The sequence below is a fragment of the Barbatula barbatula genome, assembly GCF_947034865.1.
Source record: "Barbatula barbatula genome assembly, chromosome: 19".
Classification (NCBI taxonomy): Eukaryota; Metazoa; Chordata; class Actinopteri; order Cypriniformes; family Nemacheilidae; genus Barbatula; species Barbatula barbatula.
Genome location: NC_136782.1, coordinates 20,639,854 through 20,665,630, shown reverse-complemented (window position 1 = coordinate 20,665,630; position 25,777 = coordinate 20,639,854). Strand labels below are relative to the sequence as shown.

Genomic DNA, 25,777 nt, shown 5'->3' with positions numbered 1-25,777 from the left:
TTCACACCAGAGAAAAAACATACACCTGTCTTCGGTGTGGAAAGACTTTCACAAGAAAAGATTATCTTGAATACCACATGACAACTCATACTGGAGAGCGTCCATACGCATGTCCTCAGTGTGGCAAGAGTTTCACAACCAAAAGTAATCTTAATGTCCACATGAGAATTCACACTGGAGTAAAACCATACACGTGTCCGCAGTGTGAAACTAGTTTTACAAGAAAAGTTCATCTTGAATACCACATGACAACTCATTCTGGAGAGCGGCCGTACCCATGTCCTCCGTGTGGAAAGAGTTTCAAAACCAAAAGTAATCTTAATGTCCACATGAGAATTCACACTGGAGAAAACCCATACGCCTGTCCTCAGTGTGAGAAGAGTTTCTCAAGAAAACATAATCTTGAATATCACATGACAACTCATACTGGAGATCGGCCGTTCGTATGTCCTCAGTGTGGAAAGAGCTTCACTAGAAAACATAATCTTGAATATCACATGACAAAGCATACTGGAGAGCGCCCATACGCATGTACTCAGTGTGGAAAGAATTTCGCAACCAAACGTTCTTTTAATGTCCACATGAGAATTCACACTGAGAAGCGCTCATAAGCATGTCCAACCCGGTTTCAAGGCAGTTTGTTGCGTGGTACGAAATATGGAATCTATTAATCACCAGCACGCATTTCAATACACAGACCGTGTGTGTATGTTCGTTATTTATATATCAAAAGAAGTCATAAATCAAATTGTTTAGTTTAGAGACTGGACGTGATGAAATAACAGATCATTTGTAAACCACTTGTTGTGGTTAAATAATTTTATACATTTACTTTAAATGACCTTGCTGCTATTTTTAATAAGTATCTATATTGTTGTATTTTTTGCCTTCACTTTAAACAAATTGCAACGACTGTATTTGATAAAGCAAAATAAATAGCAATCACTATGAATCGTTTGTTTTTGAAAGAATGTTTCTATTCATAAAGCCGCATCTCTTTGCATAAATTAACCATAGGTTTACTACAAACATGTTAACTAAAGGTCTTTTTTAAACTAAAAGGTTTATTTTTTTAGGGGAAATTATTTTCTGTAAATGAGTAGTTTACTTTTAGCAATGGCAGCTCTACAGAACCACAGACTGAATTGAATAAGCAAACATGAATTCGTATTCTTATTTATTATATCGTAATTACAAAGCAAAGCATTACAGACATCATTTAGGTCTTCTCAACATAACAGAAATGTGTTTACTTTTATGGTAAATAAAACAATAGAAAGTGCAATAATAATAATCACTGATTCTCTTACGACTAATTATTTTGTAGCAAACTCCAACAGCCCAATATCCACTGCACTCAACTTCCCAGTAACAGCGACCACACAATGCCTCTCTACACATGATGTAACGCAATGGTTGATAAGGGTACTGTTTGGTCTTCATACTGTATGTGTATGATCGGTATTTTCTTAACGGAATTCATTTAAAATCAAGTATTCATTTATCAGATAAAGATAATGTATTGACACAAAGTACAGACATTAACATTAGTTTATGAAATATACAGAAAATTATTTCCTTACAATTAAATAATTCTTGTGTAATTAACATTTAATGTTACAACTATTAGTTATAATATTATGAAAATAAACACTGAAATGTTTATAAACCATTTTTGTGGTGGGAGACCTTTCATAATTACACCGATGATGAGAGGGATAATAATGTGACTGATATTAGACTTTTTTGAGTACGTTCACTAACAAAAAAGATAAACAAGAAAAATGTGTAATGAACACGCAGTGTCAAAATAGATAAAGTTATACGGCACGGATATAGAGGGCTGATTCTACCTCTATAATTAACTACATTTACTCTACCTCGTAAGATTGAAATTTATGGGAAAAAACCAAGTGAATACCTTTGTATGTCATTTGTTGGCATGTTTTATACATGGGTGTGTCCTCACATATACAAGCAGTCACATATACACAGTCTTCGGTCTCTGGTGCTCCTACTCTATCAGCTATAAGAATCAGCTTGACATCTATTACCACCTGTGACAAACAAATAAAACACACAGACAGTCACATATACAGATGGAGATATGGCTTTATAGAAGCTCAACAGCCACCAGACCAGCTTACCATTATATTGAACTGTACTATATGTGAACTTACATTTACATTTAGGCATTTGGCAGACGCTTTTATCCAAAGCGACTTACATTGCATTATCCTATACATTTTACAAAGGTATCAAACCCACAACCTTGCATTGTTAACGCAATGCTCTTACCACTGAGCTACAGGAAAGCATCTTGAATGTAAATATCTCCAACATTTGTTTTAATCGTTACTACTCACAATAGGTTTTTCAGTTTACAATGTGGATGATCTTTGAGCGCAGAGATCATCTTCACTCCTGAATCTCCTAGATTATTTCTCTCCAGATTCAGTTCTCTCAGGTGTGAGGGGTTTGATCTCAGAGCTGAAGTCAGAGCAGCACAACCTTCAGCTGTGATATTACAACCACTCAACCTGCATGGAATGGAAAAAAGTTATGCGAGTTTACAACAAAAGCACGAGTTAATGATGAAAGAACTTTGACTTTTGGGTGAATATATTCCTCTAGATATACAGTATATGTAAGGCAGGATTTGCCTAATTGGGGTGTGCGAACTCTCTCTAGTGGTTCTCAAGGGAATGCCAGGGGGTACGTGAGGTACAATATCCCTGCGTTCCACTTCGAAGGGCTCATCCCTATGCCCTACTCCCTTCGAGAGTAAAGCTCTTGAATTGAATAAAATTCACTTGGCAAAAGAAGGGATTGAAGCACAACGTCATTTTCTTTTTATGTGGAGCGATTTTTTCTTTGGCTTCCCCTTCCCGAATGTCTGCCAGTGAACAAACAAGTTGTTTCCATTACTTCCATAAAAATGAATTGCACAAACAATGTTTAGAAACAACAATAGTTATGTAAAATACTAATAATCAAGACCTCAAAACATTTCACAAGTTAAACATGCAAATGTGATATTAATGTTTTGAAATCTGTATTTCCTCAGGGGGAGTACCACTCAGGGGGTACTTCAAGTAAATGATTCAGTTCAAAGGCATTCCTCATCTCACTGAAGAGGTTTTTCTTGTGATAACAACCGAATGGATGCACATTGAACTTATTAGTACCAATCAGTTTAGCAGCATTTTAGTTTGCTTTAAGGATAGAGTCCTTGAACCTGCTGATCTGAAGGTTTGATCTAGAAAGTGTCACTGAACCATCTCTGACAAGTAATGATTATTGTAACGTTAATATGTTAAATCCTCAAGCTTATATGTTTCATGAAAAGATCTTACTCCAGTTTTTCCAGTTTACAGTGAGGATTCTCCAGTACAGTAGAGATCAGCTTCACTCCTGAATCTCCTACATTATTATCAGACAGATCCAGTTCTCTCAGGTGTGAGGGGTTTGATCTTAGAGCCGAAGACAGAGCAGCACAACCTTCAGATGTGATATTACAGTCATGTAACCTGTGGAAAAATGAGGAAAAATGTTGTGCGAGTTTGGAACAACTGGAGCATGAGTAAAATTGACAGATTTTTCAGTTTTCTTGCAATATCACACAACATTATGACCACTGCAAGGTGAAGTGAATAACAGTGATTATCTCTTCATCACAGCACCTATTAGTGGGTGGGATATATTAGGAAGCAAGTGAACATTTTGTTCTGAAGGTTGATGTGCTAGAAACATGAAAAATGGTCACGAGTTAAAATTAGCGCGACTTTGACAAGGGCCAAATTTTGATCAAAGGAAGGTACAGTACTGAACCGACGACTGTGTCATGACGAATGCTGCTCTGTGTGGTCCAATCCAATAGATGAGCTACTGTAGCGCAAAGTGCTGAAGAAGTTAATGCTGGTTTTGATAGAAATGTGACAGAATACACAGTGCATCATAGTTTGTTGCGTATGGGGCTGCACAACCAACACAATATTAGAAAGGTGGTCATAATGTTATGCCTGATCGGTGTACATTTATGCAATTTAAGACACAGAAAACACACTGTGGTGAGCAGGGCGGGACGACAACCGTGAGGGAAAGCCGCGAGGCCGGTCATGTGAGTGAAAACGAGCATCAGCTGTGCGTGCACCGGTCTCGCATCTCTCACGAAGGAGGAGCGTAAAAGGACGAGCGACAGGAGTGTATGGCGTGAGAGGACCAGGCCTGGACTTTATGTTGTGTTTTATTATGTTTATATGTTAAAATTATGTTCATTTTAAGTTCGTTTTATTGTTTGTTTATTTAATTTAAAGTATTTTTTCGTTCACCAGTTCCCGCCCCCTTCCTTCCTTTTATTGAACCTTGTTACACGCACCAAAACACTGAAAGCTAAAATCTGCATGACATCTGTACATAATTGTTTAAAAAAGTAAAGTGACGGTTCACACTTACTGAACTGATCTGGATCCACGAATCACAGGCAGCAGCTTCGTAAAAACCTTCAATGTTTCAGCTTTGTTTTCTTTGTGAACAAACTCATTCAGATTAAACTCATGCAGCTCCTGTTCTGATTTCAACAACACAAAAACTACAGCTGACAACTGAGATGAAGAGAGTTTGACTTCACTTAATGTTCCAGATTTCAGATGTTGTTGAATTTCATCCACTAGAGAATCATCTCCCAGTTCATTCAGACAGTGAAACAGATTGATGGATTTCCCTGGAGATCGAATGTTCCTGATCTTTTTCTTGATATACTCGACTGTTTTCTCATTTCTGTAAGAGATTCTTACTTTCTGTGTCATCAGAACTCGTAGAAGATTCTCATTAGACTTCAGCGACAAACCCAGAAGAAAACGAAGAAAAAGATCCAGATGTCCATTTTCACTGTGTAGAGACTCATCCACAGCTCTCTGATGCAGGTCAGGGACTGAAACCTTTTCTCCTCGAGGTAATTTAGTAATTGTATTGAACACATTTGTGTTGTTGTTTGTGAAGGAGATGTGAGCATAAAGAGCTGCTAGATGTTCTTGTATGGTCAGATGAACAAAGCAGTAAACTTTCCCCTGATACAAGCCAAACTCCTCCCTGAAGATCTGAGTGCACAGTCCTGAGTACACTGATGCTTCTGCTACATCAATGCCACACTCTCTCAGGTCCTCATCATAGAAGATCACATTCCCTTTCACAAGCTGCTCAAAAGCCAGTTTGCCCAGTTTGAAGATCATGTCTTCATCATTCTTCTCATAGTCCTTCTGATGTTTGATGTTTGTCTGAATGATCAGGAAGTGTGTGTACATCTGAGTGAGAGTCTTGGGGATCTCTCCTTCCCTCTCTGCTTCACTCAACATTCTCTCTAGAACAGTGGCTGAAATCCAGCAGAACACTGGGATGTGACACATGATGTAGAGGCTCCTGGATGACTTCAGGTGTGAGATGATTCTGTTGTTCAGACTCTCATCACTGATTCTCTTGCTGAAGTATTCCTCCTTCTGTTTGTCAGTGAAGCCTCGTACCTCTGTGACTCGATCAACACACTCAGAGGGGATGAGATCAGCTGCTGCTGGTCTGGAGGTGATCCAGATGAGAGCGGAGGGAAGCAGATTCCCCTTCATGAGGTTTGTCAGCATCACGTCCACTGAGGCCGATTCACTGACATCACACAACCTCACACTGCTGTGAAAGTCCAGAGACACACGACACTCATCCAAACCATCAAAGATGAACAACACTTTATATTCACCGCTGGAGATTTCCATTTCTTGTGTCTCTGGGAAGAACAGATGAAGAAGCTCCAGAAGACTGAGCTGTTTGTCTTTCATCAGATTCAGTTCTCTGAAAGGAAGTGGAAATATGAGGTGGACGTCCTGATTCTCTTTCCCTTCAGCCCAGTCCAGAATGAACTTCTGCACGGAGACTGTTTTTCCAATGCCAGCGACTCCCTTTGTCAGCACACTTCTGATGGGTTTGTCTTGTGCAGGTGAAGCTTTAAAGATGTCGTGGCATCTGATAGGTGTGTCCTCTGTTGCTGTTCTCCTGGATTGTGTCTCAATCTGTCTCACCTCATGTTCATTACTGATCTCTCCACTTTCACTCTCTGTGATGTAGAGCTCTGTGTAGATCTCATTCAGCAGTGTTGGGTTTCTCTCATGTGATGTTCCCTCACGCAAACACTCAAACTTCTTTCTCAGATTTGATCTGAATGTGTTTGGGACTTCAGCAAGATTAGATTTATGGCTGTAAAATTGAAACATCAGATAGCGTATGAGAAAATATGTATAGATCAAAATGGCTTTATATATCATAAGACACAACGTGTTTTATTATTTAAAATGTGTTTAAGTATTGTATAGTAAGCCTGATATGCAATGATTTACCTAAAACCAGGACATATCTCTCGTGGCTGAATCTCAGACTGCTTACACTTTCTCTTCCTACTGACTGGTACAGCTGATCTGGGTGGCACAATTGAGAATCAAGAATCAATGGATTTTTGTCATCACCTCTTGAAATCTTTATTTTTACAAAGTTGTGAATGTAATTATAAAACAAAACCTACTTACGGCCAACTTTTAATTAACTGAGTGTAAGCACAGATGTCTCTCTCCCAGTGAATCGATTATATTTTACAGTGTCTTTTAATATGAGCGACTGAGCATGTATAATAATGACAATAAAGCGTTCTACAATCACAGGATCTCAGGTCTCATCTCGATTACAAACGCATCACCATATAAACAACATAAATAATTACATGTTTAGATATTTTTATACCTGAGATCAGGCTGTGTATCCCCACTCTTAAAGTAGATAGGCAAATCCTTAGACATGCCACTCTTCATAGACACACAGCTGATCTCTGGATCTGATCTCTTCTGATCAACTGAACTATAACACACAACAGATTACTGTGAATTACTGTATCAACAAATAACATATAATCATATTTTTATACCTGAGATCAGGCTGTGTATCCCCACTCTTAAAGTAGATAGGCAAATCCTTAGACATGTCACTTTTCATAGACACACAGCTGATCTCTGGATCTGATCTCATCTGATCAACTGAACTATAACACACAACAGATTACTGTGAATCACTGAATCAACAAATAACATATAATCATATTTTTATACCTGAGATCAGGCTGTGTATCCCCACTCTTAAAGTAGATAGGCAAATCCTTAGACATGTCACTTTTCATAGACACACAGCTGATCTCTGGATCTGATCTCATCTGATCAACTGAACTATAACACACAACAGATTACTGTGAATCACTGAATCAACAAATAACATATTATCATATTTTCATACCTGTGATCAGGCTGTGTATCCCCACTCTTAAAGTAGATAGGCAAATCCTTAGACATGCCACTCTTCATAGACACACAGCTGATCTCTGGATCTGATCTCATCTGATCAACTGAACTATAACACACAACAGATTACTGTGAATCACTGAATCAACAAATAACATATAATCATATTTTTATACCTGTGATCAGGCTGTGTATCCCCACTCTTAAAGTAGATAGGCAAATCCTTAGACATGTCACTTTTCATAGACACACAGCTGATCTCTGGATCTGATCTCTTCTGATCAACTGAACTATAACACACAACAGATTACTGTGAATTACTGTATCAACAAATAACATATCATCATATTTTCATACCTGTGATCAGGCTGTGTATCCCCACTCTTAAAGTAGATAGGCAAATCCTTAGACATGTCACTTTTCATAGACACACAGCTGATCTCTGGATCTGATCTCTTCTGATCAACTGAACTATAACACACAACAGATTACTGTGAATTACTGTATCAACAAATAACATATCATCATATTTTCATACCTGAGATCAGACTGTGTATCCCCACTCTTAACGTAGATAGGCAAATCCTTAGACATCTCACTCTGGATCTGAATTCTGAACTATAACACACAATTCACATTTACAGAGCTAATAATTATGGATGAGGACCGTAATATACGTAATAAACGTAATTTACTAATAAAAGGGGTTTGGATTGGCACACGTTTTTAAAGTGCAAAACGTGACACCAATGGAGCAGCACATGACAACCATTTTGAGCTACAGGAAAAATATGGATCGAATTTGAAGTTTTCATAAAAAATAATCGGAACCAAGCGTATGAGGTTTTTGTTTCGGTTTTAAAACATGCGGGATTGAGAAAATAAAGTGCGAGACTGATGTTAAGAGATGTATTAAGAGAGATAAAGTGCAGGACCTCATTGATGCGAGTTATAAGCTTTCATGAAAAAGAAAGGTCGAAAAACAGATACAAACAATACGAGAGAAACACGATTCACACCGGAAGTACCTGAACACTCACCGTCATCACAATCTGACTAGATTCACATACTCCAGCGCTTACATATCAACTAAATACATGTAAATAACTATTTATGTTATAACACGGAAGTCTATTGAAACGTTGATATATTAATATATTCTGAATGTTTAAAATGGCGGAAGGTAAACAGCACTTTAACTTTCAAAGCCAGTAAAGTCTAGTTATGGCTAGCAGGGAGACAGGTACGGCCGGAAGTGATGCAAAAATATCACATTAAATTACAATAAATTACAATAGCTATCGCCTACAACTGCCCCGACCTTACAATAATAATACAAATAGTAATTAACTGTTTTCAGCGTGACAAAACGTATGCGGTATTGAAGTGCGCATGCCCAGTAGATATAGCTGTATCCCTTCTAGCCACAACTCCGACGCACATTAAAGAAACACGTCGCACTCACTATTTGTACATAAAGGCCTCAACAAAATCACAATCTCCAAAAATGTAGTATTAACGAGAGCATTTCATTACAAATGAGAACATTTTAAGGTGGAAAGTGCCACAAAATAAATACAATTTGTTAAAGGGAAAGGGTTAGCAGAGGTTCAAGGCAGTTCAAAACGTCTTTAGCTTTATTAATTCATAATAATAATATAACATAGCACTTATTTATAACATATACACCTATGTATATCATGACAACCACAATACAAAAACATGTATGAAAAAATAAAAACAATCTTTGAATAATAAGTGTTTGAAATGTTTTTAGAAGTGGTCTTTCTGCACTCTGGTACAATAAAACAAAATGTTTACTTTTAGATAAACGATTCCAAATCTGTCACATCCAAAAACTAAAATGGCATCTCTAACCGGTGTCTAACTGCTATAAAACATAAACAACATTTACAATTTCTCAAACATTGTATTACTTTTATGAAAAGCAAGATTTTCTTTTTATTCTTTTCTGGATTAGACAACAAACAAAATCGTTTAGTTATTTAATACATATAATAGACTAAAATTTGGTCTAACAAGCAAATTTAAAAAACAACATAAAGCTGATAGGATTGTTGAAGACTCTCGATTCTGTTGAGCATATTTTATAAGGTTGAAACAATATATTGAAGTATCACATATTGCGAATCACGATACAAAAAATAATATGAATACAATAAAGATATCTATTGCACAGGTTGGCTATATTGTTTTATAAAATATAGGCCTATTTTTATGTTAAAATACGATTTTTAATTATTCAAAATTTAACAGTTTTCATAGCTTTTCTGTTGGTACTAGTTTGAATGACCAAAAACATTGCTCAAATTATTTAAACAGAACCGAGAAGAGAAGACACGTATGAATATAAAATGTAACAAAAAAATAAACATTAAAGCTTATTAAATAAGCTTAATTCATTTAACTTTTTCAAACTTTAAATACCCAAAGCTGAAATGTTCATAATGTAATTCCAAATTATAGAATATATTTTTACATCTTTAATATACAATGACACATCTTTTCATATCTTTTTCACAAAACCACAGTGCCAAAAAATGTGGGTCACTGTTTCCAAGTGTAGAGAGTAAAAAGAGCAGCTAGTATCAATGTCTTTCTTAAACAAGAAAGTGTCTAGAAGGGTAGAATTGATGAATTATTCGGAAAGAGACTTCTTTTACCTTATTTGTGTGAAAAAACATTTGAGGCAACCACCAAACATTATCCCAATTAAGTCCACTGACAAATTTTGCACAATAAGCAGTAATGTAAGGCTTAGTGGCAATATCAGTCAAAAACAAACAGCGAATACATTTATTTTTAGATTGCAAAAAAATAAAAATTTTACCACAAAATGTATCCTCAACATTCATCAACAGATCTGTACATAAAGAATCTAAACCTGGATTAATGGCGCAAAATAAAGTGAAAACTCCCTGGAAACAGGGAGGAAAATAAATTAAAGTAGGAAATAAACTCTGCATATAGGTCATAAGGAATCCCTGAATTTTAAGCAATTGACGAACTAGAATAATACCTTTATCAAAGCAACAACATACTTTTGTGACTATGCAAGATAGAACAATTATTCCATATAAAACAACGTATTGTGTGTTCAGAGCAGTGCTGTGTGACGTCTTCTTCTTCGTGTATCACAACCTGAACTGGTTAATCACGATCTACTGCAGTAACTATGTATTGCGGCCCGCACAAGTTTCAAAAGACATGCAAGGGTCAAAACCAACGAGCCACGGCCATTTTTACAATGCAAATCACCCCATCTGCTCTGCTTTACTAGCTCTACACTCTCGATTTGAATGTGAAATGAGAGGGTGGAGACGTAAGAGTCGGGTCGGGTAATGTCGGAAAATTTCAAAGTTAAAGTTTTAAACATACAAACGTAAACTGCATATGATTGGTCAATGTAGGTAAGGTAACCCGTGCCCCAGTTTGAATGCAGAAAGCATATTTTTCAATCGACACAGCAGCTACCATGAGTTTGACATATGAAAGCGTTATAATGACCGTGAAAATGGACACACAGATACTGAATTAAAAAAAGGTTAGCTCTGGTCCTTGATTCTGATTGGCTGAGCGGAGTCTAAGCCCTTTTAAAATAGGCCTACCCCGATTTATAACGGCTGACCGCACCACATAGCCTAAATATAATTGTATTAACTTTATTTTATGAAACCTTGCAACGCATGTGGAATAACAGTTTTAAACAAGCAATAAGACAACCCACTGCATTTTGGGGCTTATTGCTTTAATAGCATATCATCTCAGAGCTTGGAATACAGAGTGAGTATTCAGACCGGAATATACGAAAATGCCGTTGTTTTTTGTAATATGATTTATGATGACCAATGTCGAATAGCTTTTAGACTTCTGGCTATTTTTTTAAAATACATTTCTTATAATTCGTGATTTCAACCCACCACACACATCACTTTGGAAAAGCACAAGATTGTTATGTTTTAACCAATACCATAATTGTTTGGTAGGCTATATATACCACTAATTTGCAGCCCCAGTCCCTGGTTGGGCATTTGAAATACAGTCAAATAAAAACATAAAAAGTGTAAAATGACAAGTACAGTAAACGTAACAAAACTCTGAAACCGTGTACCATCAATGTTCACAATCTTGCTTTTGTTTGAACCATTAAAAATTCCCCAGACCTAAATCCAGTTGAGAACCTCTGGGATCTCACATATCCGAAGCTGTCAAATACCACCATAGACTGTCAAGGAGCTCAATTATACTCTGATGCAAGTCCGAGTGGCGTTCCCACAATGCATACGATCTGAAAACAGATGTGAGGATTTCATCCACATACGTCAGCCTATAGCACATAGGGGTCTGTGAGACCCTCTAAGGGCGGTCCTCCCCAGACCACCCTCGCTGTTGCCTCTCCAGTGTACCTGTTGTCAATTGTTTTTGCTATATGCAAGTGAAAATGATTCATTATCACTTATTCTTCCTTGGTATTATGCTGTGCTGAAGTTTTTTAACAGTATATACATACATTATATATATACATATACACCAGGGGTCATCATCTCTATTCGGCACGTAGTCATTTTTGGTTAAAATCCATATTAATGGAATTTTCAATAATCAATAACAAAAAAATATGTCTAAACTGAAAGTGTTCAGTTTTTACTGTTAAGTGGAGATATTAAATAGGAACGTAATGCCATATGCCATCATCCTATCCTATCTTTTTAATATTTTCTTCAGTTTGTATTTTCGTGGTTCCAATTTTGCCGGCAGATGAGTAAATCTTTCATTTATACTTTTACTTTGAAAATTTCAAACAGATACCCGCCTCTCACGTCTCCAGATTCTAGTTTGAAATTCAAATCGACAGTGATAGACTTGCAGACAGGTGCAAATTGCTTTGCGAAGATCCATCGTGTGCCTCTTAAACGGCTTGGTCTAGTCTTGCTTTGCAAAACGTGTTCGGGAAACAGTTTGCCAGAATATACCCTGGAGCAGTCGGGATCTCATCAAAACCTTATTCTTCAAAACTGGTTAGTATCCAGAAAAATCTTCTCTGCTTTGAGATATGGTATTGGCAGCAGAACCTACGGTGGCCTCTTTAGCAGCCAAGAACTTTCTTTGGTAGCCGTTGCTCTTTCATAATTCGATGTAATATTTATCATTAAAGCAACCATATTTAACTATTAAAAATATAGAATTATATAATATATATTGGCATTGTATACTACGATGAGATTGAGACCAGTTTTACTGCACTTATGCATTGCACATTTACATTTAATCATTTAGCAGACGCTTTTGTACAAAGCGACTTACAAAGAGTTCGGGGAGCAATACGCAATATGTCATAAAAGAACAATAGCTGCTAATACAAAGTAACTAGTTTCAACAAAAGCCAGACCACTACCTGTTGAGAGAAGAGGGGGTTAGTGTACTTTTTTCCTTTCATTTGTCTGTCAAGTATTCACAGTAGAGGTGGGTTTTAAGTAGTTTTTTGAAGAGATGTGGTTGACGGTTAGTAAGAATGTTCCACCAGGAAGGAGTTGTGAAGGAGAATGAGCATTGATGGCCTTGTGTTGTTTCCAATTGCTTCTGTTCTTCACCTCATTTTTATGTCGCTTTTGATACAAGCGTCTGCTAAATGTAAATGTTAATAGTTTGTTACAGTTTCAAAACGCGTCATGCGGGTGGGTGGCGCTTATATCTGTCATTACGGTAAAACACATCATGCGAGCGTGTGGCCATTATCACTGTATTTACACTAATATGCTGCACTATTAGCCAGCATTTCTTGTTATTTTAATCTGTTAACAGGTGAAAATACTATTTTGTTATGTTTATCATGTTTGCCTTTAAGCAGTCTGTAGATCTTAGGCAAATTGGTCAATCTTTCTTAAGACCTTTAATTGTAGGTGTCACCTTTAGAATTTGTTTTACTGTAGAAATATTCAATCTACAAGTTACTTTAATGCATTAATACTTTTTATGAAGTTAACCTTTGCATTTAAAGGAAAACTTTAAGCCACTTAAGTTTACTAATGTCTCGTTACTGTAGGTTAACCATGAAATATGTAATAATATTACATACATGAATAAAAGATTTTTACCAGAACCTCTAATAAATGATGCATTAGTTTTTAGTCGTCATTCAGAGTCGTAAAATAATTGCTATTTGAATCAAAATAATTGTGATTCTCAATTTATCCAGAATCGTATTTTGTCTCACTACAGTCTCCTGGTTTCACTCATTTTAGGTTTGGAAGGAAGAATTCTTTGTAGAGATGAGAAAAAAGTCATAAAAATGGCGACAGTACAAATAAATTAAAATAGTTTATTCATCCAACATTTAGGAAGGGGTTCAAAAGGTTAAACGTATTTGTCATGATCCTGCCTCTCCTTGTCGTGGTTTTCGAGTCTTGTGGCAGGATCATGTCAGTCCCATGTGTTTTGTGTGGAGAAAGAGCATTGTTTTGGTTTGAGAAGCCATGCTCTCTCTCCAGTGTCTTGTCCTTTTGTCCCGCCCCCTTGTTTCCCCGGTTAGCGGTCCATTAGTGTTAGTCTTGTCTCCAGCCCTGATCCATCTTTCCCTTAGTGTTTCAGTCCCCTCACCTGCCTCGTGCAATCCTCCTGTTAGCTTTCCCTTAGTGTTTCATCCTTGTCACCTGTGGCCACTCTCCCTGTGTCATCAGTCCTTGTTAGTGTTTTCCCTTTATCAAGCCCCAGTTTTCCCTCTGTCCCTTGTCGGTTCATTGTCATTTTGTCATTATCGTACCTCCTCATGTCACCTTGTTGGATTATTCCTGTCTATGGATTATCGTGTTTGTTCCTGTTCTAAATTTGTGGATTTTGTTTGTTTTGTTTAGTTTACACTTTTGTCTTGTTTTAGTTCATGTTCTCCCCATCGAGGGTCTTTTGTTTAAATAAAGTTTTTGTTATTTAACTCTGCTGCCTGCGTTTGGGTTCTGTCCACACACCGTGACAGTATTTGGGGGTCCCTCCCTGGCATCATAATGTTTGAAATTCCCTGCCATAATCTAGTGGCCAATCTCTGTGTATGCGCGGAAAAAGCATTTCTGTTTTCTATACTGCCCATCATTCTGTGAATTTACACGGATGAATTGACTATGCAGTCAATGATTGGTTGCAATCAAAGCATGTGCTCTGTTTTATTGCAACAATTTCATAAAAATGATTTATTTTACATGTGAACTTCCGTCACAAACATGACAACACTATACATTTAAATATTTTATATATATTTATAATTTATGTTTTTACATTTTGTTGCAGTGTGACCGTACATTGCTTGAATGTAAATAACTTGTGTAAAGCAGTATTTTTTTTTAACTAAGTAGAGAGTGAGGCTATGTGGTGGAGGAGGGATGCTTTATCCTTGGGTCGTGGTTCAGAGGTGAGGAACGGCTTAAAATAGTGTTTACTCTGCGCTGAATGGTTGGATTTAAATGTCATACTCCCCCAAACTTAGTTAAATAAACTCTATATGTTGCAAATAATGTTGTAAGGCCCTACTTACAAAAAGCTTAACTGTAGTATTTAAAAAAAGGCTGATGTTTATAGGTGAATATATTTGAAATATATATTTTTCTGTTTCTCTCAACCAGACACAAGAGAGGAGTGCAGACATGAGTAATGCAGGCCCATGCAAAATAAAAAATGAAGATACTGCAGAACATAGGGGTTGGTATTCATTCTAGATTATTTATTAATGATTGATGGGGCACATTTAAGTAAAATGACAACAAACGTGTTATGATCTTGTGGACTTAATATGAAAATGTCAGAAAAAACATATACTTCTTTTCTTTCACTTTAGGTGTAATGGAAGTGGAAGAAACATTGGTATCAGAAATATCTTCTGGTTGTTTGGAAACTAAAAATACTCTATCTCCAAAAAGAAAGCAAGTAAAAAGAAGTAAAAAGCTGATTGTAAGGCAAATAAAGACTTGCACTGAAGAAAAACCTTTCACGTGGCCCCAGTTTGAAGACTTGCTTAGAAGCAAAGGAAAACTTTCTGAACAGCACGTAAGAATTCACACCGGTGAAAAGCCATTCGCCTGTCCTCAGTGTGAAAAGAGTTTCACTAGAAAAGTTCATCTTGAAAATCACATGAGAACTCATACTGGAGAAAAGCCATTTGCTTGTCCACAGTGTGGAAAGAGTTTCACTAGAAAAGTTCATCTTGAAAATCACATGAGAACCCATACTGGAGAAAAGCCATTCGCCTGTCCACAGTGTGGAAAGAGTTTCACTAGAAAAGTGAATCTTGAAAATCACATAAGAAATCATACTGGGGAAAAGCCATATGTCTGTCCTCAGTGTGGAAAGAGTTTCACTAGAAAAGTTAATCTTGAAAATCACACGCGAATTCACACTGGAGAAAAGCCATTCGCCTGTCTTCAGTGTGGAAAGAGTTTCTCTAGAAAAGTTAATCTTGAAAATCACACGAGAATTCACACTGGAGAAAAGCCATTCGCCTGTCCTCAGTGTGGAAGGAGTTTCTCTAGAAAAGTTCATCTTGAAAATCATGAGAATTCACACCGGAGAAAAGCCATTCGCCTGTCCTCAGTGTGGAAACTGTCTCACTAGAGAAGTTAATCTTGAAAATCACACGAGAATTTACATTTACATTTATTCATTTGGCAAACGCTTTTATCCAAAGCGACTTACACGTAGTTTTTTACAGTGGCACATTACTGCAGAGCAATCAGGGGTTAGGTGCCTAGCTCAAGGGCACTTCAGTCATGACCTGCTGACACTTGAACCGGCAACCTTCTGATCACAAGCCCAACCCTCTAACCACCAGGCCACAGCTGACCCCCGATTGACCCTGGAGAAAAGCCATTCGCCTGTCCTCAGCGTGGAAGGAGTTTCTCTAGAAAAGTTCATCTTGAAAATCACACGAGAACTCATACTGGAGAAAAGCCATTCGCCTGTCCTCAGTGTGGAAGGAGTTTCACTAGAAAAGTTAATCTTGAAAATCACACAAGAATTCACACTGGAGAAAAGTCATTCGCCTGTCCTCAGTGTGGAATGAGTTTCACTAGAGAAGTTAATCTTGAAAATCACACGAGAATTTACATTTACATTTATTCATTTGGCAGACACTTTTATCCAAAGCGACTGTAGGCGAAGGAAAGAGTTTCATTAGAAAAGTTCATCTTGAAAATCATGAGAATTCACACCTGAGAAAAGCCATTCGAGTGTCTTTAGTGTGGAAGGAGTTTCTCTAGAAAAGTTCATCTTGAAAATCATGAGAATTCACACTGGAGAAAAGCCATTCGCCTGTCCTCAGTGTGGAAGGAGTTCCTCTAGAAAACTTCATCTTGAAAATCATGAGAATTCACACCTGAGAAAAGCCATTCGCCTGTCCTCAGTGTGGAAAGAGTTTCACTAGAGAAGTTAATCTTGAAAATCACACGAGAATTTACATTTACATTTATTCTTGGTCAGAAAAGCCATTCGAGTGTCTTCAGTGTGGAAGGAGTTTCTCTAGAAAAGTTCATCTTGAAAATCATGAGAATTCACACCTGAGAAAAGCCATTCGCCTGTCCTCAGTGTGGAAGGAGTTTCTCTAGAAAAGTTCATCTTGAAAATCATGATAATTCACACCTGAGAAAAGCCATTCGAGTGTCTTCAGTGTGGAAGGAGTTTCTCTAGAAAAGTTCATCTTGAAAATCATGATAATTCACACCTGAGAAAAGCCATTCGAGTGTCTTCAGTGTGGAAGGGGTTTCTCTAGAAAAGTTCATCTTGAAAATCATGATAATTCACACCTGAGAAAAGCCATTCGAGTGTCTTCAGTGTGGAAGGAGTTTCTCTAGAAAAGTTCATCTTGAAAATCATGATAATTCACACCTGAGAAAAGCCATTCGAGTGTCTTCAGTGTGGAAGGAGTTTCTCTAGAAAAGTTCATCTTGAAAATCATGATAATTCACACCTGAGAAAAGCCATTCGAGTGTCTTCAGTGTGGAAGGAGTTTCTCTAGAAAAGTTCATCTTGAAAATCACATGAGAACTCATACTGGAGAAAAGCCATTCGCCTGTCCTCAGTGTGGAAAGAGTTTCACTTGAAAATTATTTACAATTAGTCATTTAGCAGATGCTTTTATCCAGATGCATATCATGTCAATTCACAGTGGAGAAAAGCCATTCACCAGCGTCGTAAGAGTTTTAAAAGAAAAATGTATCTTGAATACCATATGACAACTCATTGTGGAAAAAAGGCTAAATCAATGTGGCAAGAGCTTCACATGAGAATTCACACTGAGAAGCGTGGGACTGGTGATCAACTAGAGAGAGAAAGATCAATGATCGAACTTCAGTAATGGCGTCATCTGTATCTTTGATGATTTCACAACAATTAGGAATACTTTTGGTTTGGGATGACGTTTCCGTCTACTTTGTATATAGTTGTTTGTTTTATCACTTTTTAAAATGTTTTATTCATTGTAATAATAATAATTTTACGGCTTCATTCCCATCACAATGTGAACATGACAAATATAGATAGATATCACAGTTATTTGCATTTTGATACAACGTTACCTAGAGTTCTGAAATATAAATAACTTGAATGAAAAAAACATTGTTAAATGATTAATTGTCAGTGTTGGCATAATGGTAGGTTAATAAACAGCGTTACGGCTCTCTTTACTTTTTTAATGCATAGTACCATTTTAATGATGTGGTGATATGCATGTAAACATCAATAAAATGTAAGTGACGATCTGATTCAGTGATTCTACAGTGGTTCATTATATTAAATAAGTGATGCTTAACTGAGTTAATAAAGATCTGCTTCTCTAAGCCGCACAGATCAAAATGAAAGAAGTGTGCAAAATAACCCATGCAGAAGGAAAAAAGTAATTTGACATTTTTTGTGATTGCTGTTTTCCACATAAAATCATCCTATATACAAACATTCTGTACAAATCTTGAAATCAAGTTGTCAATGAAGACCTACCAGCACAACTTGGTTTCATCCTTCAGAATGTAAGGTATGCATGCATCAATACTGTGTGGTTGTATTCATGTTATTTATATTGTGTCGTTTTAAAGCTTTGCAAGCTTACAACAGGTGCATTGTGAACTAGTTTTAGACATTAGATAAGATATCCAGACATCCTTATCTTGAACACTATCCATATCAGTATAAACACCAATCCTCTCCTTTTGTAAATCCCACCAGTGAATATGTCAAAGCTAGAAATATATTAAAAGAGGGATTTCAGAGGATAGTGAGGCAGGAGTTGTCTTTAAAGAAGTTCTTAAATCTTGCTGAAGGACAGATCTAGCATAATACAATATCTGAAAAGAGCTTATCTCTTTAAAAATAACGAGTCTTTTAGATTCAGTAGTGCTGGAGATGCAGGATGGAGGAGCAGAACACGCAGCATCATCAAAGCTTTGAGTCTTGAACAGTCATTTATCTCCGATCCACAACCTACAGTAGATGGCGCTAATGCGCGAGTTGTGAATGCGAGCCGCGAGTAAAACGAAGAAGTTAACACACCAAGAAGTGGAAATGCATGGCTGTGTCCTAAATCTCCAACTATTCCCTCGTTCACTATTTCCAACATTATTCTTTTCAAATTTAAATTTTTTAAAACAACAATATTATATAGAGACCACACAAAGAGGAAGAGAAAGAAGAAAAAAGAGAAAGAAAAAACAACATATTTCTCCTCCTTGCTATGGACGAATTCTAAATACACACAAAAAACGAGCATCCATAAAACACTGTATGGTTAATATAAGTTAAAAAACGTCTGCATATATTTGAACAACTTGACATATTTTTGGTTGTTTATAAGCAATAGAGATTGTTTTGAGTTCTCCAATTCTAACAAAAGTAAATTGCAGTTGAGTGCAGATTTGAGAAACTTTTGTTCATGAATTTAACATTTGCCATGTAAAATATAGAAATTCACCACATAATCAAACATTTTACATTCATGAACATATAACATCGTTGAGACGTATAAACAATATCATAAAAAGGAGCTTAACATCAGACCAAAATGTAAGAGTTACAGGACAGTTATTAAATAAATGAGCAAAGTTTTCCTCCTGCATACAAAAATAACACGCATCACCAATATCCGTCAATTTAGATGAGATTAAATTGCAAGGGGAACATTGTGTGTAGAATTTAAAGTGAAACAGAATTGATATGGAATAAACCGAGCCGGTTTACAATCAATATCTTGGATCTGAGCATTTTAAAATGGTTTTCCTCTAGGGGAGATTTAACGTTCGGATTAAAACACGAATAAAATGTTTGTATTATTACCTGAAGGGGAAAAAGATGAATACATCTCTGGACAATTCAGGAAATAATCGCTCATTGTGTGGGTTCCAAACATTAGTTCACTCACATAATCCGCTTTTAAACGGCGTGTGAAAACGACTGAGAAGATTCTTGAAACGATGCGGGCGCCATCTTCTGCCGAGACGCGGGAATTCATTCGGCGCGAGCTAGCAGCTAGCCGCGAGTGTACATCGGTTGTCGGTATTATGATGCATCCTGGGATCGAACGAGTGCACTCAATAATGTCCACTATGAATTGCGACACCACTATAAAATGGATGTCCCCTTAAACAGTGCACGATATTAGGGTATAGGCTACGGGTCTATTTCGGACACGGTCCATATGTAGGAAATGCACTTAACGTTTGTTTCCGCCATACAAATCTAAAAGAAGAAGAAGAAGCGAGACTGAAACCAGAGATATTTTAAGGACATGTATGTAGGCCTATGTATGTATGTATGTATGTATGCATGTAATACTTCCAATATTGCAAGAACTATAACGGCTAACAAAAAACCCTGACATTCATTAAAAACAAATATTAATCTGTGTGTCAGCAACGCTGATGGAGGTGAAGAGGACCGCTGGACATCAATACTTTATTTAAGACAGGTTAGTGCACTGCAAAGATGTCAATTAAATGCGATTTTATTATTAGGACACATATTCCTACTTGACATTTTCTCCGCGTGCGCAGTTGCGAGATTGTTTTGCTTATTTTCAACCTAATTCATACCGATTCAACAAACGCCGATATGCGTTTTAAACTACTCCGACAACCGCGGTTATTTAAGGCTTTTTAATGCACACGCACTTAACTTAATACACATTAATATACATTTGTATATTTTCAGTTCTTATGCATTATAGCTGTTTAAACGCTGATACAGTGTTCATTTATATTGCAATGCTCAAATATATGTTATATAAATATCATTTAAATCAGTGTTGGCATTTTGGCAAGTAAATAAACTGCTATTGGGATGTTGTAAGGCACCATTTAAAAAAAACGTATCTGAAAATGTTTATTTAATAGATCTGTTTGTTTGAAATAATGAAATGCTGTTTTTGTGATGTGTGTGAGAATCAATTATTCATTCAGAAAGACAGATTCGTTATTAAAACTTTTCATTTTGAACCACACAGAGATCAAGATTTACGCAAGAGAAGAGCGCAGACATGAGTAATACAGAGCCATGCAGAATAAAAAATGAAGATACTTCAGAACAAAGAGGTTTGTGTTCATTCTAGATTCATTATTGATGATCGTAAGGAACATTAAAGTAACTTAACGTGTACATTTTTTTCATTTTAGATATAATGGAAGTGGAAGAAATGTCAACTGGTAGCTTGTCGGCAATAAATAATTTAAAAAATGAAGAACCTACTGATCACATGAGAATTCAAACTGGAGAAAAACCATACGCATGCCTTCAGTGTGGAAAGAGGTTCACCAACAAAACGTCTTTTTACATCCACAGGAAAAATCACAACAGAGAGCCCCCACACACGTGCCCGCAGTGTGGAAAGCGTTTCACCACCAAAAGTAATCGTGATGTCCACATGAGACATCACACCGGAGAAAAACCATACTCATGTCAACAGTGTGGAAAGAGTTTCACACACAAACATAGTCTTAAAAATCACATGATAGCTCACACTGGACAAATGCCATACACATGTCCTCAATGTGAAAAGGGTTTTCCGAGCAAAGGAAGACTTACTTTGCACATTGAAATGCACATTGGAGAACGTCTGTATGTTTGTCCTCAGTGTGAAAAGAGTTTTAGGCGAAAAAGTGATCTTCAGGAACACATAAGAATTCACACTAGTGAGCGTCCGTACACCTGTCCTCAGTGTGAAAAGAGTTTCTCGAGGAAAAATAATTTCAGAAACCACATGACGGCTCATTCTGGAGAGCGGCCGTACGCGTGTCCTCAGTGTGGAAAGTGTTACACAACCAAAAGTCATCTTAATGACCACTTGAAAGTTCACACCGGAGAAAAACCCTACGCCTGTCCTCAGTGTGGAAAGAGCTTCACAAGAAAGCAAAGTCTTGAAAACCACTTGACAACTCACACCGGAGTGCGGCACGCATGTCCACAGTGTGAAAAGAGTTTCACAACCAAAAGGTATCTTAATGTCCACATAAGAATTCACACTGAGGAGCTCTCGTAAGCATGTCTTGTGGGTGTAGAAAGTGTTTGACAGTGGCTCTGTTCACACCGTCAGTGTTAAGGATTGTCTTTACAGATGTGAGTCTTCAAACATTCTGTTCACACAGCAGCTCACAGGTGAAATACCGTCTGTATTCTGTTCCTGTATGACTCCTGTAACCACAGTGATGGACTTTCATATAACTGGTATTCTTTTTTTAAACTTGTGTAATTCATTCGATGACAACGATAATAAAAAGGTAAGGGGTAGCACCGGTGTGTCTTCTAAAGATCTGGTGAAAATCTGCTGTGTAAAAACATCTGATGTCAGATGTTTGTGTGATGAAGTTGAGCCTTTTTGCTAAACCTCCATACAAAACAGGACTAACCCAAACTTTTAAACCTACGTTTTATCACAGCCACGATAAAAGGTTAAGAGACTAGACGTGATTTAATAACACAATTTATAAACCCCTTGTGGTTAAATAACATTTTAATTCACTTTAGATAACCTTGCTGCTGTTTTTATTAGCATCTATATTTTTAATTTTTACAAAAAAGAACGACTATTTGAAAAAAGGAAAAGAAGTGGCAATCACTATGAATTGTATTTTTGAAAGAATCTTTGTATTATTTTCTGTAATTGAGTAGTTTACTTTTAGCAATGGCAGCTCTACAGAAACACAGACTGAATTGAATAAGCAAACATGAATTCGTATTCTTATTTATTATATCGTAATTACAAAGCAAAGCCTTACAGACACCATTTAGGTCTTCTCAACATAACAGAAATGTGTTTACTTTTAAGGTAAATAAAACAATAGAAAGTGCAATGATAATAATAATATGTAGATTACACACTTTGGCTGAATTACAGGTCTTTCTGAATTATTTCCATGTCTAGGATTGTGACGCATGAACCTGATGTGATCCTGAATGTTTGATAAAGCGGTTCAGTGAAGGTGGTCTGTGTTCCCAAGAGACACAATACATTTTGTGTCATTAGAAAATACCCCAAATGTATCACTGACTTTTAAATAAAATAAAACAATTTGTGCATTACAATTGTGTGATGCATACTGTGTTTACAAGTTTTCTTTCTGCCCTCTTTCCCTCTCTATGATCCTAACAGATGAAACATGAATAATCTGAAACACGGTGTACAGCGCCTCTGTAAATGACGTCTGGAATCTGAACATGAGGGTCATTGTTTTAGTGATGTCATAGAATGACAGAGTTCCTGCCTTATGATCCAGATACACCCCGATTCTAGAGGCCGCAACGAGAGGTGTTCTTACTTTATCATGAATAAAACCAAACTGCTCCTTATAATAGCCAAATCTCCAGGACTTTTTGTTAAAGCCGAGTCTGCAGCTATCACTGATTCCCTTACGGTCCATTCCTTTGTAGCAAACTCCAACAGCCCAATTTTTACCACTGCACTCAACTTCCCAGTAACAGCGACCACACAATGCCTCTCTACACATGATATAACACAAGGAATTGAATCGATCTGGGTGATAAGGGTACTGTTGGTCTTCATTTGTGTATGATATCTTTCTATTCCAATCTGACAGGATCAGACAATTTTTTGCAGTGTTTGGATCCACTTGAAGTTGACAAAAATCTGGGGAGCACAATAAACATAAAAAATAATATTGAATAACCTGGTAGGCTATACTGTTTATTTCCACATCATTGTAGATCACGTGCACTAATATTTCTCAATGTATATGTTTGTTTTAAAGAATCAACAGATCAACTTACACTGCAAAAAATCATTTCGAGTCTTTGGTTCTGGAGGTTCTGCTATATGGACTTGTGACACTAAAAGACAATTAGAAATAAACCTCTATTGTTCATTTGTAAGAGTATTTCTACGTCAATGAAAACACAGCACAACAAACCTTCATGAGATATTTTGTCTGTTTCCTTCTGACAGATCTCTGCCAAAGCCTCTTTGAATCCTGAAATTGAAACGCCTTTAAATGACACAACAGGGTGCTGGATGATGGGAATGTCTTCACATGTGGGTAATACATGCACAGACTGAAAAACCTGCATTAAGATGAATTATTAACACATTATTTGTCACGCACAAGAGACGTTCTTCTCAAATAAACATAAATCAAGCTGAATTACCTTCAGAAAATGGACTTGATTTTCAGTCATTAGAAGTTCCTTGAGCTCCGTCTTTTTTTGTCTGAGTTCAGTCAGCTCTCGATCCAGCTGTCTGTGAAGATCTTCTGCCCGATCCATCTCTGCTTTCTCCTGAGCGCCGATCAGATCATTTATCTCTGAGCATTTTTCCTCAAGAGAGCAGATGAGCTCAGTGAAGACCTTCTTACGGTCTTCTGCAGCTTCTTGAGCCGACATCTGTAGGAGAAAGATAACCGATGGTCAGAGAACCAGTAAAAACTTTCTTAAATGTATCATAAATCGTATCAAAACCTAAATAAGGATTATTCTATGTTAGAGCACAGATGTGGGTCTATTCATTCTTGAATTCATAGTTGCAGATTCCATCAGTTTTTTACTGATACTCACTTTAAAAGACTTCACAGCCTCGCTGAGTTCCTGCTGACCACTCTCTCGATCATCGATCATTTTTGTGCATGTCACTTTTGTGTGTTCTAATACTACCTTGAGAACGAACACATACAAAGACAATAGACAAATAATATAAAACAAAACAACAGTAAATACCAGCTTGATATAGTTAGTAGGCGACACAGTGGTTCTTAACCGTCCTCCTGGGTTTTACCTTTTTCTTCGTCCATTCAGATTCTACCGATACAACACTGTGGCCTTTATGATTCTCAATCATGCACAAATTGCAAATGCACTGGTGGTCATCCTGACAGTAAATCTCCATTAGTTTTCCATGACAAACACAAACGCTCTCTTGAACTTGTGTGGCTTTGACCAGTTTGTGCTTCATGAACACAGGAGACTGATAGTGAAGCTGCAGGTGACATTCACAGAAAGAGGCCAAACACTGCAGACAGGACATGACGGCTCTGTTCTTCTCTGTAGTGCAAACGTCACACTCCACACAAGAGTTCGAGTTCTCCTGAGAGCATGAAGCGGCGTGTAGAGACGTCTTCTCCAGCTTCTCCATCATCTCAGATAAAAGAGTGTTTTTCTTCAGCAGAGGTCTCTGAGTGAAGCTCTCTCTGCATTGAGGACAGCGGTACGGCGGTCTCTGCTCCTTCTGACCCCAGCAGTCATTGATGCACATCAGACAATAACTGTGTCCACATGGAATAGTCACGGGCTCCTTCAGAGGATCCAAACAGATCGAACACATGAACTGCTCGTGATGTTCACTTTCTGCCATTTCTCAGCATACCTGCATTAAAAAGCCATGTTAAAAACAGATGCCTCATATTAGTTTTGTGAAAATTTATAGTGTTAAATATAGTTCTCCTTTTTCTGTCTGTGGTTATATCAAAGTATAACGCTAAGGGTTTTCCCATCTATTTTATTTCAGTATTCTGAAAATGTTTCGTTTAATGCCAAAAGAAAATCATTTAACAAGGTTTGTAAAAAGTTCTTGCCTGTAACGACAATCACGAGTTCTTGTCAAGTTTCGTTTTCATCACTTCCTGTTCGTCACAGCGCACGTGCCACCAGCAGGGGTCGCCAGAGTGAGAATCTCTCATCCACTTAATCATTTATAATGAAGTTGTGTTGGAAGAGTTTGGTTCCAAAATGAGATAACTCATTAAAATCAATGAATTTGTGTGTTAGTTAGCTGTATTTATTTAGTTATAATGACTTAAATCAAAACAAACCAACTGTAGTTTGATTTATATTGATTGGAATGCAAAATAAAAAACATGGTTTGTGAAAATGTTTAAAAATGGACTTATCTTATTTTGTAACCAAACCCTTCATTTGTTAACATCAGTAAATGCACAAGCTTAACATTAACTAATATAGTTAATATAACA

At 37.0% G+C, this 25,777-nt stretch overlaps 3 protein-coding genes across 4 annotated transcripts; 1 reads left to right on the top strand and 2 right to left on the bottom strand.

Moving 5' to 3' along the window:
* Window positions 1-1,160: 1,160 nt before the first annotated feature.
* Window positions 1,161-8,582, bottom strand: LOC306908586 (protein NLRC3-like). Of its 2 annotated transcripts, XM_079481602.1 has the most exons (13): window positions 8,366-8,544; window positions 7,864-7,943; window positions 7,683-7,796; window positions 7,502-7,615; window positions 7,321-7,434; window positions 7,140-7,253; window positions 6,959-7,072; window positions 6,778-6,891; window positions 6,381-6,458; window positions 4,456-6,240; window positions 3,357-3,530; window positions 2,367-2,540; window positions 1,161-2,057 (listed from the first exon to the last, which is right to left on the bottom strand). In XM_079481602.1, exons 1-13 carry the CDS (start codon window positions 8,369-8,371, stop codon window positions 2,051-2,053), a joined length of 2,988 nt encoding a protein of 995 aa, XP_079337728.1. In that variant the 5' UTR covers window positions 8,372-8,544; the 3' UTR covers window positions 1,161-2,050. The 2 variants fall into 2 exon arrangements, with proteins under 2 accessions (XP_079337728.1, XP_079337729.1); XM_079481603.1 differs by lacking the exons at window positions 6,959-7,072; window positions 7,140-7,253; window positions 7,502-7,615; window positions 7,683-7,796 and having other exon boundaries at window positions 8,366-8,582.
* An 11,516-nt stretch (window positions 8,583-20,098) lies between these two features.
* LOC306908595 (uncharacterized protein) lies at window positions 20,099-22,394 on the top strand. The gene is made up of 4 exons (XM_079481621.1): window positions 20,099-20,103; window positions 20,223-20,277; window positions 20,812-20,899; window positions 20,981-22,394. Exons 3-4 carry the CDS (start codon window positions 20,845-20,847, stop codon window positions 21,841-21,843), a joined length of 918 nt encoding a protein of 305 aa, XP_079337747.1. The 5' UTR covers window positions 20,099-20,103; window positions 20,223-20,277; window positions 20,812-20,844; the 3' UTR covers window positions 21,844-22,394.
* On the bottom strand, window positions 22,327-25,435 carry LOC306908590 (E3 ubiquitin/ISG15 ligase TRIM25-like). Its single transcript, XM_079481609.1, has 7 exons — window positions 25,382-25,435; window positions 24,586-25,173; window positions 24,369-24,464; window positions 23,964-24,197; window positions 23,729-23,879; window positions 23,589-23,648; window positions 22,327-23,448 (listed from the first exon to the last, which is right to left on the bottom strand). The coding sequence occupies exons 2-7, from the start codon at window positions 25,159-25,161 to the stop codon at window positions 22,907-22,909; spliced, it is 1,659 nt and encodes a 552-aa protein (XP_079337735.1). The 5' UTR covers window positions 25,162-25,173; window positions 25,382-25,435; the 3' UTR covers window positions 22,327-22,906.
* Between the last annotated feature and the right edge of the window lie 342 nt (window positions 25,436-25,777).

Bases quoted from the DNA above. Each gene is read 5' to 3' on its own strand.
- LOC306908595 (XM_079481621.1), top strand. From the start codon at position 20,845: ATGAGTAATACAGAGCCATGCAGAATAAAAAATGAAGATACTTCAGAA. The intron at 20,900-20,980 runs GTTTGTGTTCAT...TTTTCATTTTAG, and splicing joins AGATACTTCAGAACAAAGAG to ATATAATGGAAGTGGAAGAA.
- LOC306908586 (XM_079481602.1), bottom strand. The intron at 7,616-7,682 runs GTATGAAAATAT...TGTGTGTTATAG, and splicing joins GATACACAGCCTGATCACAG to TTCAGTTGATCAGAAGAGAT. The intron at 6,459-6,777 runs GTATAAAAATAT...TGTGCCACCCAG, and splicing joins GATACACAGCCTGATCTCAG to ATCAGCTGTACCAGTCAGTA.
- LOC306908590 (XM_079481609.1), bottom strand. From the start codon at position 25,161: ATGGCAGAAAGTGAACATCACGAGCAGTTCATGTGTTCGATCTGTTTG. The intron at 24,465-24,585 runs GTAAAACCCAGG...TTCGTTCTCAAG, and splicing joins CTGAATGGACGAAGAAAAAG to GTAGTATTAGAACACACAAA. The intron at 23,449-23,588 runs GTAAGTTGATCT...TGTGCTCCCCAG, and splicing joins TCGAAATGATTTTTTGCAGT to ATTTTTGTCAACTTCAAGTG.